The following is a 14092-nucleotide window of genomic DNA, read 5'->3' on the forward strand; positions in this document are numbered from 1 at the left end:
TAACGGGGAATCTTGTGTGAATGGTGCAAGATTCTTCTGCCAGCCCCATAAGATCAGCCCACAGTTAAGTAGATGCCCTTAACCCTCTGCAGAGGCTTTTGTGCATATAGGGAGCTTATGGGGAAGTGGAAATGTTGGTTGTGTGACCTGCCTGCTGCTTGTGAAATGTTGTATACAGTCCCATCAGAGAATATAAAAATACATGGGACACGTTCTGCAAATATGTCTTTATTGTAAAAAAATAAAATAAAAAAGTTTATACAAAGTTTTTGAAAACAAAATGGTTATTTCCTTCTGATGTTTGCCACAGAGCATCTGCAATAAGGGTAATGTTACTTTATAACAAGTAATGTTTATTCATTCACATAATTATACATAACATCATTTACTGTATAAAATATTATAGCCCTTTAATGTAAGGTAGTCTTTTTCCTCTCAACCCTCCCCCCCCCCCCCGTGTAAGATAAAAATCAGAAAACGTTCAGGGGTTTCTTTCACCCCCACTGATCTTTAATACATTCCATAGCATGTTTAGAATTCTGTACCCTGTGTAATATATTAAACATTACACTCCCTTAGTTGAAGTCCAGAAGTGTGTGTGTGTGAAACTGAGTTCTTTACGGCTGTTCACATTTGCACAAAGTGCCCCTGCGCAACTGCATTTTTAACCTGAGGAAAGTGTAACATGTTTTGAGCTTTTAAACCTTGCAAGAAAGAAACTTGGCTCTGAGAATACAGATCTACATATGGTTCACATGTACAGACCCTTCTTGATCACAGAGCTTATGTGCAAAATTTGTTGCAAGGCAGTAAAGAGAAAATCACCACTTGCTTAGTTTTTTTTTAAACAAGTAATTTGAAAAGTCAGTCAACTCAGAATACTGTTGATGACATCCATGTATTATTATAAACATTTGAAAAGTTATTCATCGAGATTATTTTAGAGGAACACTTCAAAGAGCATCCAGGACAAAACCATAATTTAATTCTTATTTGTGTGCCTTAAGTGTGTTGGAAGGTTTATGATGTATAGCTAAACAAATTTACAGAGCTAAGCCAAAAGATAGCTTAAAAGCCAGTTCAACAGCAACCTCTGTAACTGAGTCATGAAAACAGACATAAAACTCCCGAGGCTTGGGATCTATGAAGAGTCTCCTGTAAAAAAAAAAAAAAAAAAAAGAACTTTGTGTCAGAATAAGATCTTTAGGCTATTCTAAAAACAGTCCGTGCTTTTGTAAGGGTTTCATAAAGAACTAAAAATGGAATAACTATACAGCAGTACGTGCTGAGCTTTCAAAATGTTCTTTGCTAGGTATATTTATGCACACTGAATTGATCCTCTGCTACGTTTTCATCCTTCGTGGTACAAAAGTTAAAAATAGATAGCTGCATTAGGGAAGTGACTAAGACCACCCATGTAAAAGATGTTGAATTACAAACTTTGGAAAACAGAAGTTTTGAGGATTTGGGCAGTCCATAAAACAGAAAAAAGGGTATTATTGCTCACTTACCCCACAACCCAGTACATTATAGTTGGTGGAGGTTTCTTTTGGTCCGTCCAGTTGTCAGGAGAACATTCAAACAACACCCCATGTTCTTTCACCTGATGTAGGCCAGAATTTGCTTTTCTGCGGTCTGAACTTCTATTACCTGCAGTCTTTTTAGTCTGTAATGAAAAACAAGAAAGTAAATGGGCAATGAAATTTGAATTAGCATTATGAGCAAGGAATAGGAACCTTGCTTTCACTGTCTGTTATAAAACATAGATCAAATATTTTCTGAAATGTTATGACAGGACGTTTTTACACCTTTTGATAAATAGCTGTCCACACTGGCTGAAGTCACACATCAAATTCAACCATAGTTTGTTTTTAACTAAGGGTTAATGTGACCATACAGTGTACTTGGTGCACACTCCTGAAAAGTGCTAATGTTGCAATGTCACGAAACAAACCAGAGCCTGGCTTTTTGTGCTGTCTGAATGTGGGCTCATTGTTCGTTTCTCTCCAAACAAACTATAAGCAGTAAGACAAGAACAGACCTTGGTTACTGTTCATGGATTGTTTGAAGAGAGCAACCATGCTCAGCACTATTTTTCTATAAAAAGAGGTGCCAGAACTCACCATTACCACTTCCCTTGTTCTCTTATAATGGCAATGGCACCTACTTGTGAAGTGCCGGAACTGAGTTCTGGCAAGTTCTGGCTGAAAAAAAGCCCAACCATGCTGGATTCAGACATTACAAAAATCCAGATTCTGGCTTGTTTCCTGGCAGTGCAGTACATTTCAGCAGCATGCATCAGCACAATGTGTCTTCACATTAAATCATAATTTGTTTTAAACTATGGTTTAATGTGATGTATGAACCAAGAAATAGCTGTCTACTCAGCTACAGCTAGAATTGAAAAGAAATTTTCATACTCAGGAGATATAACATTACTCTGATTTCTCTTCGAAGTTGAATGTTTGCTTCCAAAGCGACTTTGCTGCAGACATAAAGAATAAAACTAGGCATGGTGCCACAGCTAAGGAGATATATATACTGAAGAAAATGATCATTACATATACTTCTCAGCTGGATTTTCTTATTAAAGTTAGCAGTTGAAAGAATTCACTTAAATCACATTTTATCCACTTCGTTCGGCCCTCAGCTTATACCAAAAAAGGTTTTATCTGTGTTACATTAAAACATTATGTAAGCACGTCTATTTTTTACATAATCACATGTATCAAATTTGAGATTAAAAACACATATAGTAAAACAGATTTAATTTTCATACATAGTACTGACCATTGTGCTAAAGAAAGTTGACAATGCAGCAGCCTGGTTCAGGTGTAAAATCAGACCGCAATAACCAAATCCTCTCTTGATTTCATGAATGGTAGAATCAATCTTTCCAGGGAGCTTAAATTCTGTGTCTCAACCTAACATAAATACTATAGTTTTTTGATACAAGGACATGCCATGGCACGCTCCAGACTTAGTGCTCCCCTCTCTTCCTTCCATCCTCTCCTTGTACTTATGAACTGTAGAAAGGTGTGTGTAAGCCCAATACTTGCTACAGCTCATTATTGTAACAAGAAACCATGGTTTGTTGTCATATCTGAATGAGACAGAGTGAATTACTTGGAAGTACAGACTTTATAAACTCCACAAAGTCTGGCTCTGCCATTATTTAAATTGAGATCATATTTCATTAATAAACAGTTAATTTTGCCATAGTAATGCAGTTAAGAAGTTAAATTTATTTTAAAAAGTGAATTTATCCCCATTTTAAGAGGAAAGAGTTATGCTGCAATCCTATACTCACTTATCTGGGAGAAAGTCCCATTGAATTCAGTAGGGATTACTTGTGAGTAGCTAGGTATTCCCTTATTAGGAACAAAAGTTTCCCCATAATTAACGATAATGATGCATACTTCACTTGTCATAGTTTGTTGAAAAATGGAACGGATGGAAAGGCAACAGCGATGGAAATTCTTGATGAGCTGGGGATGGATAGTTCCACTCAGCTGTGCGACTTCAGCATGTGTTGGAGTGATAAAAATTCCATGCATTGTTTCTAGAGAAATATAGTGGAAGAGAGTGTTTTCAGGACCAGATGTCAACCTTCAAAAGCAAAAGAAAATAGTTAATCAACCATCACCTTTTTACAATTAAGAGCACAAAACCTACTGTGCAAAGCAAACCCATCAGCTACAACATAGTAAGAAATTTTCCTAGGGCGTGGCTGGTTTCTATACCAATTAATTGTGAACATAGATAGTGTTTTATTGAAATAGTCATGGGCAATAGTAAATTAACTGAGAAACCAAATAGACAAAAATATTCAAGCGATATTTTCCAGATCGGATATTCTACATCTAAAAGCTAATCTGTTCAATTAGAAAGTGATAACTGATAGGATATTTCAGTGTGTATGCTTAGAAGTACTCTCCCATCAATCTCTGTACTTATCATCATGGGAGAGAGATGGGTACTGTCTTTGGTGGCTTATAAAGACAGAGGGGAGTGGAATCAGTCTTTATAATCATTTTAGCTTGACTTCCATGTACAGTCACACCTTGGTTCCCGAACAGCTTAGTTGCCAAACAAATCGGCTTCTGAACGCCACAAACCCGGAAGCAAGTGAACGTTTTTCAGAAGTGCAGGAAGCTCCTGCAGCCAATCAGAATCTGCACCTTGGTTTTCAAACGGTTTCAGGAGTCGAACGGACTCCCGGAACAGATTAAGTTTGAGAATCAAGGTACCAACATACTAGTTAGGTCTGAGATAAAACTTTTGCTGCACTACTGAGAAATACAGGAAACATTTAGTGAGCTGATATGAAGTTAAGTTTTCATTAGCTGTTATATAATAATATAATATGGGAATGTTCAACACTATGCACAGTGGAATATATTACAACACATTGCAATAAAGCAGTCTTGCAGAACTATGTAAAAGTTTGTTTCCTTAGCTTGCTGAAGCACTTGCTTTGTATGTTCTGTCCTAAGAAGCTGGTGACTTCTCTTAAGATTCCAAGCTATTCTGTTTAGCTGAAATTAAGTTAGATTTTTTTTGTAGGATTTGGCATTTGAACCAACTTATAGCAGGGTCACAACTATATTCCTTACAGTTTCAAGGAATTTGGTCAAATTAAGCAGGGACACTCCAATTTTGCTGGTAGTCTACCTGCTGACAGCAGAAACGATGAGCTTTTTGGTTGGATTGTCTGTGGAGGAAGAGTGGCTTAAGACAGCAGATGAAATCAGCTGTTTATTCTACCTGTCATTATTAATAGGGGAGTAAAGGATGTTCTGGTCCATGGGGTCACGAAGAGTCGGACACGACTAAACGACTAAACAACAACAAAGGATGTCAGTCCATGTGTTGGACTGACCTTTGTGTCCAGACCCTCAAAGTCCATCTTACTTCTCAGCAAGGCCACTCCTAAGCATAGTCCATTATGGCCCATGCCCAAGCACGAGATGACAGTAAGTATGCCCAAGCATAAAAAGTTGCCCCAGCAAAAGTGCAGAGAACTGGGCTCAAAAGGATTAATCAAAAAGTCAAGTTATTTAAAACAAGAGTTTATAAGAAATGTGCAACAACAGCAGGAAACCTGTACCAGTAACAATTAACAATGATTTTGTGTGGGGTGTTTTTTTTTTTGGTCAGATTCAATCCTAAACAAATGTAATGAAATACCGCAATAGTTTGCACACAAAAATATATGCATATTAGTGAAAAGCTTGTGTTTTCATACCAAATTCCCAAGGAAAGCCTAGCAGAGAGTGTTTCCTGCTGCCCCACATAGTTTAAGTGGGGAAGGTGAAGAAATCATGGGGAAGTTTCCTGTGTGGAGGTGCACGGTTAGTGGCAATTCATTCTAAGGAAAAGTGTGTACACTCGCATAGCACACTGGCTACCCAACGGCTGCACACCTTAATGTAGTTATAAAGCTGGGCTACCAGCCACACAAGGACATTCACAGCTTCAGAAACTGACCACTTTCCAATAGGCAGTCTAATAACTGGCACACCAGGCTTATTTTTTTATTTGCATACATCCACACACAAAATATTAATGTAGTCAGAAGCTAAAGAACAAAAGTTAGTAACACCTTACTTCATAACATTATACAGTTCAGCTTCCTTATCTGTAAGGTTCTTTTTGAGGGTTCCTAAATTAAAAGGATTTGGAAGAATATTTTTCTTTTTGGCGATCTGAAAAACAAGCAGAATTAAAAGCTCACAGTAGGTGTGTGATTCAGATTTTAACATACAAATACCAAGGCTGTTATTAAAAATATTAAGCTAGTTCAGCAATTCACATGCTTTCTGATCCTATGCTGAGCTATCAAGTGACATGCTACATTATTTTTGAAAGATTTACGGTTATTTTAAAAAATGTAATTGTTTTTCAAAACCAACTTGAACAAATCTTCTGTTACAAATTGTTTTGTGCTCTTTATTGGAGAGATGGACGGTTGTAGCCAACGAAGTCATACTTTGAGTAAACCCAAAGAAATAATGGACAATACTAATGTGTGTTCACCAATTTCAAAGCGTCTAAGTATAATTTAGTTGCATACAACCCATAGCTTTCAGCACAAATATGTATTATGCAGTTTTAATAAATTATGCAGATCAGACTAAACTGATTTGATGCCAATCAGAATTAAAATTTCATGCTTGATTCTTGTTGTTTAGTTTGGAATTTAGAAGTACTGTACTACCAAATGTGTATTACACATACTTTTGGTTAAGTAGTGTGAAAAAACCTTTGTAGGATAGGTGCTGGGGGGAAGCCATGTGAAAGAAAAAGGAACTCAGCTGGGTAATTATTGAATACTGGCAAGAGAGAGGAACACTTTGGTGACCTCATCTTGCAATGACGGCACGCAAAGCACCCTTGAAACAGGGTTATACAACTATGACAAAAACCTTCCCATTAGAATACATGGCACACCCATATACATAACTCATTTTTGGCAACTCTCACTTCTCCAAGCTATGCTTATGGATGGAAAATGATTTAGGAGTTAACCCAAAGGAAGTAAGACTGGGAAGCTACATCATGGACATGAACCACATCCTCCCCTTACACTCAGGAAGTACTCCTTCAGCTTGCTTTCGCTGGTTGTGCCAACACATTACTATGTGGGAAACATAATTTTAAGAAATTTAGGGAAAGAAAGAGCATTACCGTAAACAGACTATTACTTCCATCAAGTCGTCCAGGACCTTTCAGTTGCACAGGATTTGTATTAAGGTTCCCACTTCCTGCTTCAGGGCTGTTGCTATCATTGTCAGGCATCCCACTATTTCTTAAGGGACTAGGCTTACGTGTCCTTAAGGAAGAATCACTAAATGGCACTTTTTTACTTGCGGGAGTGCCTGCTGTGTACTGCAGTTTGTTGAGAAAAGACAAGCTGGTCAAGCTTTCCAGTTTGTCCCGCGATGCAGGGAGGAACCAATCTACACAGGATAGCAGCGGAGTGGAGGGTGATTCCAAACTCTCATCTATGCTGAGATCTATTCCATCCAACTGAAGGATAGTTGCTTTGACCTGATCCACATATATGCAATCTGGCCCCGGATTTCCAATGGCCTTGGAAGCACAACCTCCTGCTTCCAACAAGACACTCAACATAAAGTGCCTCTGAAAGAAGAAGGGAACAATATGTTAGTGGGATTCCATTTTTCAATGCCTGTGACATTCAAAAGAATACAGAAAAACCAGAACAAGCAAGAGTCAAAATCTCAGAACTCAAACCAGAGAGCAAAGCAACTACCAGACATAAAAAATGACGTGATTTACAATGACAGGGATGGTGGCAACCAAACTTTTCTAGTGGTATAATACTGCAACTGAGAAGGTATTGTATCATGTCAATACCCCACTCAGTGGAGTATGTGTGCATGTGTTGTGGGTTACTTGAAGCAGGACCTCCTTTGTTGACCTGACACAAAATATATTTCAAATAACTTGAGCAGAAAGGAAATGTTCATAAATGACATATATGGAACTTTAGCACGTGTTCATTAGAGCATGCATTTTAACAGAAAAACAGCTGCAAATGTACCAAACGCCCCACAAAACTTACCAGACCAACTATGAGTAAAAAGTATCTTGCTCTGGGTTCTTCATACCCTTCAGAAGATGCTTCACATGCCTGAAGGTGATGTTGTGGAAACACTTCTCGCCATATTACCAACTGACCAATGCGCTGTTCTGCTGCCAAGGGCAAGAGGCAATAATGCCTGCTATATAATGCAATATCAATCAAATCCTCCTTTGGCAAGTGATTACTAATTAAATATCCCTGAATTAAAAACAAAGAGACAGCATAGATTCAAGATATCATATATAACCAGTTTCTTTATTCAAAGAGTTTTTTGCCTGCAAGGGTTTGGTTTTATTTGCGAAAGAAATCATAGCAACCAGGGAATGTTGCCACATTGCCTGTAACCAAGCAATGAATCCACTGGATTCCCAAGAAATCCAGCTTTCATTATATCTAAAGGCAAAACCTCCAACCCCAAAGGCTGCAAAGGTGAACTTTGAAAAGATGAAGCCATTACTTCATAAAAGCTCTGAGACTTGGAGGTCTAGTATAAAGTTTTGCCTTTTCATATCAAATTATTCCCACTTCCATGGACTTAGGCTGCGTTGCATACCATACATTCAAAGCACATGATTTCCCCCAAAGAATCCCAGGGACTGTATGTTGGTAAGGGTTTGATGTCTTACCTTGTAGAAGAGACATGAGCCCAAAATTGTATACTGTCGTCTCATGTCATAGTAATCTTCCGACTGTAAAACAAAAAAACTAAGTCACCATTTCAGATTTCAGCTGATTCAAGGTAAGCAATTTGAGCATTATACAACACAGTACTTTAATTCCTCAGGATACTTTCTTTAAATGGCCAGCAGATGTCTTCCAGTAGTGATACATAGACACTGAAGAAGTTTGAAACTTCTTTCTAGAAGTTCTAATTTGTCACAAAATTATCAGTTATTTTGTCAAGCTGATTATAACTAATATAATCAATCAATTTAGATTCATTTTCAAAAGCTATCTTTGTCAGAACAGAGTTCTTTTGCTTTCAAAGTTGCAACTCTTGCCACTAGAGGGACTTCTTCCAGCACAAACAGCGAAACAGCATAGCCTTTCATATGTATAATATTTCTTGAAAACTTGTGAAATCGTGTTTAGAATAAAAGCCAGAAGGGGAGAAAGTGAGTGAAAGAGCTAGAATAATTGTTTTCTTTATGCCTCAGATGTACACATTTACAGTTTACTAAATCAGATCTACTTTAATTAAAATGAGTATTAATCGCATATAACATTTACTTCAGAATAACTAAATCACTTTCTGGCACATTCAAGTTCCCTGAAGCAAGTTTTAAAGTTTCCTGGAGAAACTGCAATACTTTATTATTAGAGAGAAATAATAAAATATGTCTAGAGCTCAAAAGAACGTATCACAATGATTACAGCATGTACACACAGCTTCTGTCAGTATATGTAGAACAGGCACATACTATTTACTAGTAATATATTCTGCAGCAACCATTGTACAACAGATAATTGTAATAATCCTCAGTTTTTAAAATTATATTTTCTTTTTTCTGTACTGTTTATAATGGCTTACAAATAAGTAAACATAGATAGTTATATTTCACTGCATACCACTACAGAGCCTCCCTCCACCTTCCCTCAGTGGATTCAGTATTGGCTAGCTGTCACCAAATCTCATTGGTGTCCAAAGGGAGAGACAAGCAAGCACTGGCTCTGGCTGCCCTTGCATTTCACCCTCTCTCAAAGGCAATGACAGTGAGGAAAAGCAGAAGCCATTGCTTCCCTGCTTTTCTCTCTACCTTGAAGTCAGGTTGGGGCCCAGAGGAAAGGGAACAAATGGGAGGTGGCTGATCCTCCTGAGTCAGAGGAAGAAAGCCGCAAGAAGGAACAGCTAGGGGGGGCCGGACTATATTGTGCCAGGGGTCAGCAAACGTTTTCAGCAGGGGGCCAGTCCACTGTCCCTCAGACCTTGTGGGGGGCCGGACTATATTGTGCGGGGGGGGGGGGAATGAACGAATACCTATGCCCCACAAATAACCCAGAGATGCATTTTAAATAAAAGGACACATTCTACACATGTAAAAACACGCTGATTCTTGGACTGTCCGCGGGCCGGATTGAGAAGGCGACTGGGCTGGATCTGGCCCCTGAGCCTTAGTTTGCCTACCCATGAGCTAGGCCATGGGGCTGCAGATCTCAGGCAGTGTCTTCCTGCTGTGACAGGGGTTTCAGTGGGCTTCCAGCAGTGCCCCCGACTGTGGCCCTGAAAGAGCTAACGAGTGTGTGTAAAAAAAAAAAAAAAAGGTTCCTTACTAGTTCTGCAAAGTCTGCCGCCTCCAACTCACTCAGAGCTGTATCAATTTCTACCTGAAAAACATTAGCAAATGAAAACATTAAATTTATTCCAAATAATGACGAAGCCTCCTTGGCATCTCTCAGTACTGAGACAATAGTACACAGTACACAGAGTCAGTAACAGATGCATATGGCATTTCAGAACCAGAGCAAAATCAGGTTCCAAACTCTTGTAGATTGCTATAATCAGGGTCGAAAGAAAAGCACCCAGTGGTTGCATACTTCCCCCTTCAGAAATGAAAGAAAAATATTCTCTCTCAGTCTCCTAAACCCACTGTTTAATATAATAGACATGCCAATCTCTCTATTTCCATGGATTAAAACAAGGCATGAAGTTCCCTTGAAATCTGGCAAAGCTTTAGTATCCAGCTGAGTTATTAGAAAAAATGTTTTTCACTCAGGACTTAGTTTTTGTCTCTATGGAAATTTTCCAAAACATTCTCACACATTACCATTGTTTCACCCAAGAAGTGTTAAACTTGCACACTTCAGGATCTAGTGCGTTACAGTAAGTTTCATTAAGAAAACCTTTTATTTATAGATCTTCATAATCATTCCATAAGGTACCAGCCAAAAATATGTTCCACAGTGAAAAGAGCTTAATTTGTAAGAAAGCACTTCCTGCAGAGTATGTGAACAAGATATCTCAGTGAGAAAAATTAGGTTTAAACCAGTGCTGCCAGAATTGCAAGCTACACAGTTGGTGTTCAAATAGTTAGTTTCTCTGTTCTTCCTAATCTCCAACTGAAAACACTTCCTGTCCCATGTAGGCAATAATTTTTTCTCAGTTTGTGGGGTTTTTTTGTTTTGAAACTGCTGCTAGTCTTCCACTTAATAATGGGATAAGTAACTTTTACGGCAAAATTACTCTTTTAACTGAATCTATCAAAAATATAAAACTTCGCACTACAATTGTATCACTCCAAAAACTAGAGAAGGGGTATGCTTTTAACAGACAATATTATGGGAACTGAGTTGCGCATAGCGACCTTTTAAATAATTATTAGTGCATTCACTTCACAGGGCTGAGTATTCAGAAATACAAGCCCAAATATCTTTTGAGCTACACATTTCTTTAGAGCTGCCCTTTAAACCTCGGATTTACTACTGAAATTCATACATACACTACGCTAGGTTGTGAGAATGAAGTGTGCTTGATCTAAAAATTTTGCTGTAGTGGGCAAAAGACTGCCCTGCCACTCCATCTTATGCAGCTTTGTCCCCCCCACCTGCCACTGAGAGATGCAAGGCTTCATGAACTTTCTTCTCTTGGTTGCTGGGGGGGGGGCACACAATGTGTCTTCTGTAGGGTTCCTTCTCTCAGTGGCAGCAGCAGGAGCCTTCATCCCTCCCATGCTGCTGCAAAAAAGAAGCCTTACGTTCATGTTCCGAATTCTTACCTTCCTCTTCCTGGGGCAGGTGAGGGGGCAAGCCTTTCTATGGCCACCCACCTCTTCTAATAAGCAAAACTGTTCCACTTATTAGAAGAGGTGGGTGGGCTATAGTCAGGCACACCACATCAGGGCCTGACTTCTCCTTTACGTTCTTGCTGGTCCAGCAGGAATGTAAAAGAGGAGTTAAGCTGATGAGTTGTGCAAGAGAAAGGTGTACATGCTCAGCGAGTGATCCCTTACATTCTGGCTGGGTTGTGCTTAATAGAGAAGGTGGGTGGACAACCACCCACATCTTATAATAAGCAGAACCTGGCTGGACCATAAGGAATGAATGAGCTTGTGCTTCAGCTGCTGCTCCTCTCTCCTCTTATCTCTCATGCTGTGGGTTTGTCATGACAAGATGCTGTTTTGCCACTCCCCTAATCATCTGTCGAAGGCATGTGCCCCCTCTTACTCAATTTGGGTCTGAGAGTGAGAACACACCGTTTTAGGCAAGAGTTGTGCCTTATAATATGTGTAATATATGAAGATTTCTCTATGCACCTTGGGTTCTTCAACCTTGGGTTCTCATCTGTTAATTCTCTTAAAAGCTGTGGTCAGGGTTACCTTAATTTCTTGTGGAAGGCACAACCACCGCACTCCTGGAAAGTTGTACAAAAGCAATGCACTGCAGTTATCATAGTGTTGAGAACTAGGACTGGTACATGAGCTGAGTCTGGGAGGGTGAAGGGCTTGCTGGAAGAACAGGTTGAAAAAGTGATCCAACCGAGAAACATTTCCTACGTGACAAAAAGCACTGAACAAACATAAAGCAAAATTTAGAACAACAAGAAATGTCCTTCCATAACCTGTGTGCACAGCAGAAATTGTTTTATGGCAGCATACCACAATTTGACTTAACTTTCTGGAAGGCAGAAGGAAGCACAAGACAGCAAACCATAATTTCCCCTTTCATGCTATTTGAGCTTCAATAGCGTTGTTTGCATGTCATGATAATTCACAGTTAAAACTCTAACTTAGATATATAATATACAGCAAGGAGAAAAGTGGATGGGATTGGGGCATTCATGGCAAACCATTAACTATGCTGTTTAGAGCATGAGATTCAAATGGTATAAAAAGGAAAGGAACTGGAGGAAATTTCAGTTATTTCACACATTTCAGCATTTCACACACATTATTTTAGCCTTCATGTAAAACGCTTAAATTACAACTAAAATTAAATCTTTAAAGACAATGACACACAATGTTTAATAGGAAAAAATACCACTTAAGGAAGTTTGACAATTAAGAGGTATATTAATAGTTGAAATATAAGAAGTGAATAAAATGTTTTCTAAAATTTTACTGGGGAACATATTTTACAATGTTTTAGACATTGACTGTGATCCAAAGAACCATACAACAAGTTCTGCGCATCTATGATACCTGCCTAGGGTAGGAGGGAGTTAAGCTTGGAAGAGCACCTGGTTGAAAATATAATCCTCGAGCCCAGAAGCAGGTGATTTTTACTAGCTAATATATGAAAAATGTACACTCCTTTGGCCTCACCCCCTGCAGCAGCTTTTCTATGGTTACAGCATCCAAACGACTTTGGGACTTGTGTTTCTCTAAGAGCATCTCCCTAGGCCACATAGTGAAACATTCAAATGACGTTTAAGCTATGGAATGGGGACGTACTGTTCAAAGAAAGTTCAAACAATGTCACAGGGCATATGCAAGAATTTAAACAAGCATGGAATGTCTTTCATTCCAGTTTATGATGATGATGATTATTAAGTGGCATCTAGAAAGTAAAGTGAAATATGAGTAAGTATGATGCTCAGCACACAAAATTCATTCTGTCACTGAGAAATGAAGTAGGATAACCTTTAGCAAATCATGTCAAAGAAACACATAAATTACACATAGCCTGAAACTGCCCAGCTAGTTCTGTACACAATAAAGCTTTGAAATGGAGTTTCTCACTATGCTGCTTCAAGGCAAATCACTTTTGGAACTGTAAGTTTGCAAATAAAGGGACAGGGATTTGTGATCCAAATGAAAATTCTCCAGAAATCAGGTTTCAAGCAACACAACATCATATCCAAATCCCAAATTTGCAAAAGGATTAGTAATTAGAAAAAAATGTATATTTAGGAGTATTTTACCTGTCCAGAGAGCCATACATAAATTTCAAAGTCCGGACAACATCTGCAATCATGTTCCTTAGCTGAGAGAGAGGGACACTGTAAAACCAAAACAACTCCTCTAAGAATTGTGCTAACATAATACAATGAATACAGATACAGCTGAATGACAAAATGAGCACAATCCAGGAAAAGTTAATTAGTTGAAACTAAATGTCACTGAAAGTAATTGAATGCTAGTTCTGAATTTAGGATTACCAGCTGTTACATAATGTCAGAAACTATCTACATTATCCAGCAACAATATAAGAGAGCTAGTGGCTTATTTTAGACATTACCACCACCACCACCATTTTAAAATGTCACTTAGGAAAAATATCTCACAAATTTACCTTTCAGCCGGAAGGCCAATTACAAGGAGATTATCCGATTCCTTCCAGTAAGCGACATGGATCAGTTTTCCACATAAAAACATTGATGAACTACAAAACATCAGCACACAAGGGAACAATTTATCATGAAAGCAGCTTATAAAGAAATATATAGGCTAGAATACCTTGCCCCATAACTCTGATTAGCTGACCATAGTGGCTACATAGTAAAATGGTTAATTCTGTGATTTTGAGCTTATAATTAGGGGGAAG

The 14092-nt window shown here is 38.5% G+C and overlaps 1 protein-coding gene across 3 annotated transcripts in view; it reads right to left on the reverse strand.

The window, feature by feature from the left end:
* Positions 1–212: 212 nt before the first annotated feature.
* The window catches only part of INTU (inturned planar cell polarity protein), a 32990-nt gene continuing 19110 nt past the window's right edge, over positions 213–14092 (reverse strand). For 2 of the 3 annotated variants that reach the window (XM_083571136.1, XM_083571135.1), the window contains exons 6-16: positions 13841–13930; positions 13470–13547; positions 11926–12115; positions 9884–9937; positions 8239–8301; positions 7592–7810; positions 6691–7146; positions 5611–5708; positions 3420–3609; positions 1512–1666; positions 213–1155 (exon numbers count right to left, since the gene is read on the reverse strand). In XM_083571136.1, coding sequence (XP_083427262.1) covers positions 1044–1155; positions 1512–1666; positions 3420–3609; positions 5611–5708; positions 6691–7146; positions 7592–7810; positions 8239–8301; positions 9884–9937; positions 11926–12115; positions 13470–13547; positions 13841–13930 — 1705 coding nt within the window. In that variant the 3' untranslated portion in view covers positions 213–1043. Of the gene's footprint in view, positions 1156–1511; positions 1667–3419; positions 3610–5610; positions 5709–6690; positions 7147–7591; positions 7811–8238; positions 8302–9883; positions 9938–11925; positions 12116–13469; positions 13548–13840; positions 13931–14092 lie in introns of those variants that run through there. The other variant, XR_014538425.1, reaches the window with a different exon arrangement.

Source organism: Podarcis filfolensis, assembly GCF_964270895.1.
Source record: "Podarcis filfolensis genome assembly, chromosome: 9".
NCBI classification, from domain to species: domain Eukaryota; kingdom Metazoa; phylum Chordata; class Lepidosauria; order Squamata; family Lacertidae; genus Podarcis; species Podarcis filfolensis.